The sequence below is a fragment of the Neophocaena asiaeorientalis genome, unplaced genomic scaffold, assembly GCF_003031525.2.
Source record: "Neophocaena asiaeorientalis asiaeorientalis breed wild unplaced genomic scaffold, Neophocaena_asiaeorientalis_V1.1 scaffold246, whole genome shotgun sequence".
In the NCBI taxonomy this organism is placed as follows: Eukaryota; Metazoa; Chordata; class Mammalia; order Artiodactyla; family Phocoenidae; genus Neophocaena; species Neophocaena asiaeorientalis.
The window spans coordinates 3,437,294-3,445,749 of NW_020174551.1; the positions used below are offsets into that span (position 1 = coordinate 3,437,294).

At 39.6% G+C, this 8,456-nt stretch overlaps 1 protein-coding gene across 6 annotated transcripts in view; it reads left to right on the forward strand.

Annotated features, from left to right (window-relative positions):
* CFLAR (CASP8 and FADD like apoptosis regulator) overlaps window positions 1-6,797 on the forward strand; it is a 53,137-nt gene extending 46,340 nt beyond the window's left edge. For 4 of the 6 annotated variants that reach the window (XM_024757318.1, XM_024757319.1, XM_024757317.1 and 1 more), the window contains 2 exons: window positions 155-235; window positions 5,732-6,374. In XM_024757318.1, coding sequence (XP_024613086.1) covers window positions 155-235; window positions 5,732-5,858 — 208 coding nt within the window. In that variant the 3' untranslated portion in view covers window positions 5,859-6,374. Of the gene's footprint in view, window positions 1-154; window positions 236-5,731; window positions 6,375-6,494 lie in introns of those variants that run through there. The other 2 variants (XM_024757322.1, XM_024757323.1) reach the window with 2 other exon arrangements.
* Window positions 6,798-8,456: the final 1,659 nt, after the last annotated feature.

The window sequence follows — 8,456 nt, forward strand, 5'->3', positions numbered from 1 at the left end:
TGTTTGGATCACTTGCTAAGCAGCTTGTAGAATATTTAGAAAGGAACAATTTTAAAGCACTTTCATATCTGTTAGCTGATTTCAACCTAATGCTAATCTGTCTCCTCGTTGATATTTGCGTGGGATTAATTTTTGCCTTTCTCATCCCCTCCAGAAAACACTCACTCCTGGAACTCCACATTGAACTCAACAGCAAGGTGTATGATTGGAACAGCAGAGTGTCTGCTAAGGAGAGGTACTGTGTCTGGCTGCAGCACACTCTGAGAAAGAATCTCATCCTCTCTTGCAAATGAAAAGCCAAAGACCCTTCTTAGCTTTGCAGTCTCCATTGCTAGCCAGAAAGACAAACATTTATTTCTCACAGTTCTAGAGACTGGGAAGTCCAAGATCAAGGTGCTTATAGATCAGGTGTCTGGTGAGAACCCACCTCCAGGTTGGCAGATGACCCTCTTGTTGTATCTTCACATGGCAAAGAGAACAGAGAGAAAGCAGGCTGTCTTGTGTCTCTTCTTATAAGGGCACTGATCTTATTCATAGGGGCTGCCCTGTCATGAACTAATCACCTCCCAAAGGCCCCACCATCTAATGCTATCATATTGGGGCACAGGATTTCAACCTATAAATCTGGGGGTGGACACAAACATTCAATTTAAAACAGTGGCTTTCTGATCTGAGGTTGCTTCTCTGTCTAGGACTCACATGGCATTCTATAGTAATCAGTATACCTTTCCTCCTTGGATTTGAAAGCATGACCTAAAAGAATATTATTGTTTAAAATATTATTTAAAGGGACTTCCCGGGTGGGCCAGTGGTTAAGACTCTGTGCTTCCACTGCAGGGGGAATGAGTTCAATCCCTGATTGGGGAACTAAGATCCCACATGCTGAGGCACGGCCAAAAAAAATCACTTGACGTTAAAAGAAAACTTATTTATATATTTTTAAGTTGGTTTTAAGTGGTATGTATCTGTGTGGGTATGTTTATATGTGTTTTCACGTGACCACTCAACAAAGGCTGAAAAGTATGAAAGGAACAGTTTTCAGACACTTCATACACTTATTTCTACTTTAAAAGTAATTTTCTATCCTTGTATTAATGAATGTGGGACTCCTGAGGGTGTCTTTGAATTTCACATTGCTGGGGGCACCAGCAGGAACAATGTATATGCTTGGACTCGTGAACCAGAACCCTGTGTTAAGTATTAGAGAGGGAAACTGTGAGGGATCTTAATGACCTGGCAGCTTTTGCATCCTTCTCTGTCCCATCCTGACCGGGTGACAGGCATTTTCCGTATTCTGTTTCCTATCATGGATGGGAATTGCACCTTTTCTTTTACCTTGGGAATGGGATCACCACCCCTCTTGAAAAATGTCATTTATCTTCTTTGACTCACAAAAAACTGGAAACATAAAACAGAAGCATAGTATTTATTTATATTACTTTTTAGTTTTATATATTTTTATATATTATTAAGATAACTTATATTTGCATTAAATATAAAAACAAGAGGGACCTTGAAGTCATTATGCTAAGTGAAATAATAGACAAATACCAAGCATTATATGCTCTCATTTATATGTGGAATCTACAAAACAAAAACATAAACAAAACAAGCCAAACTCATAGAAAAAGAGAGCAGGCAGTGGTTACCGGAGGTGGGGGAAGGGAGTAATTGGAGGAAGGCGGTCAAAAGGCACAAATTTCCAAAAAAAAAAAGACTCTCTAAGCACGGGTAAGCACCTGCAGTGCATTGTCCAATGTGAGGCTGAAATATCAGATTCTTGATGTAGGCCCCGATTTCTCCCACACCTAAGCTATGTTTTACAAAAACTGAACATGGTGAATATGAGAGTTTTAGTTAGAGAGGGTTTAGGAGCAGCTACAGTCTGTAATCCCATGAGCTATAACCTGTGAAATTGATAGAGAATATGGTAGAGGTAAACCAGAGATGGAAGAAAGGCTTTAGAAATGGAATGAGAGAGAACAAAAGACAGTCAGCTATGTGATATACAATAGTAAGTCCTACAAGATGGGTGTGATGGATGGCATGCAAGCAGGTTTAGTGTATAAGTGTGATTGACAGTGAAGAATTAAAGTTTAGGATATGGCATATTGTGACATTAGGTTTTCAGTAAGTAATATAATGACACCTGACAGCTATAATCTCTCGAAAATTCACATCAAATGATGTTCATTCCAATAATTAAAAATAAATTAAAAATTTACAAAAAGAAAAGGGGACAAACTTCCAGTCGTAAGATAAATAAGTACTAGGGGTATAATGTACGACATGATGACTAGAGGTAACACTGCCGTGTGACACATAGGGAATTTGTTAAGAGAGTAAGTCCTAAGGGTTCTCATTACAAGGAGAAAAAATTTTTTTTCCTTTTTCCTTTTCTTTTTAGTGTATACATATGAGGCAGTGAATGTTAGCTGACCCTATTGTGGTAATCATTTCACAATATATGTAATCATCACCTTGTATACCTTAAACTCATACAGTGATGTATATCAATTATTTCTCAGTAAAATGGGGAAAAAAAGATTTGAAAAACACAATCGTATCAAAATGTTTTAGATGCAAGTAAGAGAAGACCTAACTTAAAACAAAAAGTTTTTAAAAATTTTGTTTACTCTTACTAAGCAACAGGTTCAGAGGTAGGGGGTTAGTTGCTGGCTTGGTTAATTCATTGGCTCAACAATGTCCTCAAGGGTTTGATGCTTTCCACCTTTCTTCTCCGTAGTCTCAGGGTTTGGGCTTTTATTTTCAAATTTGTCATCTAAAGGTCACAAGAGGGCCACAGGTCCAAGTATCATACCCAAACACGCAAGAGAAAACATCTCTTCCTTGTGTGGCTTCTTAAGATCAAAGGAAAAATCTCCCAGAAGCTCTCCTCCCCAAGAGTTCCCTTCCCTCACTTCTCATTGGCTAGAATCACATGATCTGTTCTTCCTTAAACCAACCATCGGCAGAGGGAATGGGATTACCATGGTTGGTTTATACCAGCCCAGACTCAGTTCCCTGGGACTGGGGTTCAGTGGCTTCAGCTCCCTTGGGCACATGGTCTCCAAAAGCTGGGGTTCTTTTAGGGAAAAATGGGGCATGGAGCTTCCCTGGGGAGTAGTTAACCATAATGTATGCCAAAAAGAATGAGAACCTCCATCTTATGACTGAAGAAACTGAGGCACACAGCTTTTAAGTGAGCTGTTCCCAAATCTCAGAGAAAATCATCGGTAGTGCCAGGTCTAGAATGTTAACAACCAGCCTTACGATCTGGTGTCCTCCAGAAATTAGAACAAACTTTGGAAGATGTGTAGCATGCATTCCAGGGAAGGCATCATACTCCTCTCTCAGCTGTTTGTGAGTCATTACCCTACCTTTCCAGCCCCACCCTTTTCCCCCCACAGAGAGGCAGCATGGCTACATAGCTTTCCGTATCCCATCTGATGGACACGGTGAAAATACAGAGCCTGTTAAATCACCATCTTTTCTCTCCTCCTCTTTTAAAAAGCGATTATTTATTGGGACTTCCCTGGCGGTCCAGTAGTTAAGACTCCGCACTTCCACCACAGGGGGTTCAGGTTCAATCTCTGGTCCCTGGTCAGAGAACTAAGATCCCACATGCGCCCCCCCAAAAAAACCCAAAAACAAAACAAACACACAAAAACAAAAAATATATATTTATTAAATTATATTGTGCTGTTTACTTTTGTCACTTTTCTGTCTTTAGATTACATTATTTTTATTAATACCATTCATCAGTCAACCCGCAGGTGCCAAGGAAAAAGAGTGCTAAGGGTTTGCTTGTGTGTTTTGCTCACTGGCAAGGGGTATGGGGTGGAGTAAAGAGGGACTTTGATTCCAGGAGCAGGCCAACAAGATGGGAGGAATAAAGCCTTGCCTTCCCTTGCCTACTTTGCAGAATGGTTCTGAGGATGAAATGAGAGAGGCTTTATGATCATACCCAATGAGAGTTTTTATGACTGCATTGGTGATGCCATGAGAACATAGCTGTTATTATTATAGCACACTGTGGAGGAGTTATTTTGAAAAGGTTGAATCAAACCTTGAAAATTGGTAGGATTTTGGCAGGTTGAGGTGGAGAAGAGAATACATTGCAGGAGAAGAAACAAAGCAAACGAAGGGTCAGATAAGGGAAATGTAAGGCATGTTTTAAAAACCATGAGTGTAACTTTTATCTGGGGCAGAGAGAATGTGAGCAATGGTGAGTGATAAGCCAGGAGGTGCCTGTGGTTTGGCATGTGAAGAGCTGTAAAGACCCCCATCTCTGTCTTTTAGTCAGCTCTCATGTAAGTTATTTTGTGAGTTATTTTTTTCACTTTAATAGTGGAGTCTACAACTACTTCTTTGACATTTTTGTGTATATGAGCAATTTGATTACTAAATGCCTTATTCTTTTTCATTGAGTATAGTTTTTAAATGAAATATTTAAGGCATGCTAAAGGAGAATTATATTAGGCAACAATATAATGAATACATACCCACAACCCAGCTTAAATGAAATGTTCTAAAATCTATATGAAGACTCTGAAGATACTGCTTTAAGTAATAGCCCTAAATATAAAAGAGATAAATGTATTAAAATATTTAAAACTTTATAATAGCCCCCAACTGAAAATTCGTCAAGTGTTTAGTAACAGGAGCATGTTATGATAAAACGTCCACTGGTTGGAATTTTATGTAACCGCTAAACTTATATATACAAATAATAAAGGCTTACATAAGCTGTTCTTAGCTCATTACATGAATTATCTCATTTAATCCTCAAAACAGCTCTTTGAGGTAGGTATTATTGTCCTCATTATTATTTCTTCCCATTTTATAGATGAGGAAAGTGAGCAAAGGGATGCTAAGTAGCTTGTCCTTGGTCACCCCAGCCTAGGATATAAACTCAAGCCATAAACAGAGCCTTTATTTTTATAGCTAAGTACGTTTAAAGCAAAACAGGACTTCCCCGGAGGTCCATTGGTTAAGGCTGTGCGCTTACAATGCAGGGGACATGGGTTCGATCCCTGGTTGGGGAAGATCTCACATGCCGTGTGGTGTGGCCAAAAACAAACAAACAAAAAACCCAAAAAATATGTCTCACAGGAAAACAAAAGGCCGGAAAGAAATATTCCAAAATATGGATGACAGAACTATGGCTGGTATCTTTTTTTTCTGTGTTCCAAATCCTCTTTTCTATCTCTGTATATTTAAACATACTGGTCTCTAAAGTAACGTCTAGGTAATTCCTCCAACTTTTTAAAAAAAAACATTTATTTATTTATTTGGCTGTGCCAGGTCTTAGTTGCAGCATGAGGGATTTTTAGCTGTGGCATGCATGCAGGATCTAGTTCCCTGACCAGGGATCAAATCCAGGTACCCTGCATTGGGAGCGTGGAATCTTAACCACGGGACCACCAGGGAAGTCCCTCTATCAGCTTTTGACCAGCTGGTTCTTTGGTGCTGAAGAGACTACTCTTTCCTATAGTTCTGCCTTCACTTCTCTGTCTCATCTCTAGCCCTTCTTTTCAGTAGCAGGACCTGTGGTCTCAGGGCTGCTTTTCTGGGCCACTGGTTAGGAGGACTGTCTCGTCAACCCCAGTTCCATTCCAGTCCCCAACGCCTTCCATCCTCTTCCATGAATAGGCCATGGTAGGGGGTCACTTGACAGCTTTTTCTGTCTGCAGTGTTTGAAACAGGAATCTCTTCTCCCATATTCTAGGAGCAAGTTCAGGATTAAGCATGTTACTTATGCCACCAAGAGGTCACAATTTGAGGTCAGTCTTGTCAATTTGTCTGTGTGGCAGACCCTGCTCACTGTCCCAAATATCCATTCTCTTTTTCTCTAGTAATAGAAGTCTTAATTTGAAACTGCGCACACAGCCTCACAGAATACAGTCTAGCTGTCCAAGCCTTGACTTGTAGCAAGATGTGGTCATGTGTCTAGTCCTGGAAAATAATATGTAAGCAGTGGTATTGTTTGGCAATTGCTGAGAATTTTTCTTAAAAGGCAACTGTTTTTTGCCCTTCACCCCTTTGTCCCTTTTTCTGTCTTAGTGACTAGACTGCATATGTGATGGCTGGAGCTCTAGCTGCCATCTTGAATTGTGAGGATAAGAGCCACACTGTAGGGATGACCAAGTGGTGAACAGGAAGGAGCCTTGTTGGGTGAAGACATTAAGAAGCAGAGTCACCATACCAACCCTAGATTACCTACATCTGGACATTTATGTGAGAGAAAAAAATGTGGGGTTTATATTTCTTTTAACCTAACCTAGTCTGACTTGTACATTGTTATTTGATTAAAGTGTTTTTTTATGTTTATGCATGTTGTAAGTTTAAAATAAATATTTGCCTAGGCAATATTTTAATTTTTTAATTATTGTTTAAAAATGTATGTATGTATTGTTAAAAATGTAATGTTAACACCTGAGCTGACCTAAGTTTTTAGTATGTATGATGCTCTCATTTATTTCCTTTTATAGTTTTGTGATTTCTGTTGGAGAGATGGAGACGCTTTATTAAGACATTAGTAGGATTTGGACACTGTCCTCATAAGAGATGTAATCCACAAGGAAAAGTTCTGACTGAATCATCAGTATAGACCAGCTTTTGGACCTGGTTTACAGTGAATAAGAGTTTGAAAGATACATACACAAAACTGAATATAAAGAAAAAACAGTAGCACTTCCCTGGTGGTGCAGTGGTTAAGAATCCATCTGCCAAGGCAGGGGACACAGGTTCGAGCCCCAGTCTGGGAAGATCCCACATACCGCAGAGCAACTGAACCTGTGCACCACAACTACTGAGCCTGCGTTCTAGAGCTTGCGAGCCACAACTACTGAGCCCACGTGCCACAACTACTGAAGCCCGGGCACCTAGAGTCCGTGCTTCACAACAGGAGAAGCCACTGCAATGAGCAGCCCGTGCACTGCAACTAGAGAAAGCCCACGCACAGCAATGAAGACCCAACACAGCCAAAAATAAATAAATATTTAAAAAAAACAACAACAACAAAAAAAGAAGAAACAGTAACTCTGCACATATGTTTAGGATCGCCACAGATAATGACTCCAAAGGACTCACTGCTTGTAAATCCACAATTTCTTGTTTCCCAGCCAGACCCTTCCTTGCCTACAGTAGCTCCAGAGATGGAAATGTAGGATTCAGTCAAGGCCATTAAACGTAATGACTGATTTTTCAAGAACCTGCCCTCTCTATTCCAAGAAACACTTCCTCTGCTTCTCCTTCTTGTGCCATACCAAAGCTGCAAGACCCATGGGTCCAGGCTTTTGCACTTTGGCTCTATCACACACTTAATAAGCAAACATTCAAGAAATACAAATTCTTTTCAATAAATGCCTCTGCAATATCGGCTGGTATACACTAAGTATCACAGATTAATCCAACTCCCCACAAGGGTCACCTAAAAGGTAGATTACAGGTGAACAAGTAGTCCTATATACATGCTTATGGCCGTAGGCACAGCAGACAAAAAGTGGAAACAACTCAAATGTCCATCAGATGAATGGATAAACCAAATATGGTATATCCGTACAATGGAAAGTTATTTATCTATAAGAAGGAATTAAGTACTGATATAGGCTACAATGCAGATGAACCTCAAAAATGCTATGCTAAGTGAAAGAAGTCAGACACAAAAGGTCACATATTGTATGACAGTATTTATATGAAATGTCCAGAATAGGTAAATCCATAGAGACAAATAGCAGATTGGTGGTCACCAGGGACTGGGGTGAGAGGGGATTGGGGAGAGACTGCTTAAGGGGGACAAGGTCTCCTCTGAGGTTCTTGAAATGTTTTGGAACTAGATAGACGTAATGGTTGCACAACATTGTAAATGTACTAAAAGCCACTGACTTGTACACTTTAAAATAGTACATTTTATGTGGATTTCATCTCAGTTTTTTAAAAAAGGGAAAAAAAGAGAAGATTAAGATCATTTATTAATTGCTCCACAAACATTTCTCCCCAACCTTTTTTCTTTTTAATAAACATTATTTTTAAGAGTAACTTTAGGTTTGCAGAAAATTTGTGCAGAAAGTACAGAGTTTCCAGATAGTCCCCCATGCCCCACAATTCTCCTCCTATTAACACCTTGCATTATTGCAGTACATTTTTACAGTTGATGAGCAATATTGATACATTAGTATTAAACGAAAGTCTACTAGGGTTTACATTAGGGCTCATTCTGTGTTGTATAGTTCCTGGTTTTGACAACTGCATAATGTCACGTATGCACCATTACTGTATCATACAGAATAGTTTCACTGCCCTAAAAACCCTCTGTGCTCCTCATATTCATCCTTCTCTCTCCCTAAGCCCCTGGCAACTGCAGATCTTTTTATTTTCTCTATAGTTTTGCCTTTTCCGGAATGCCATACATTCTATAGCCTTTTCAGACTGACTTCTTTCACTTAGTGATA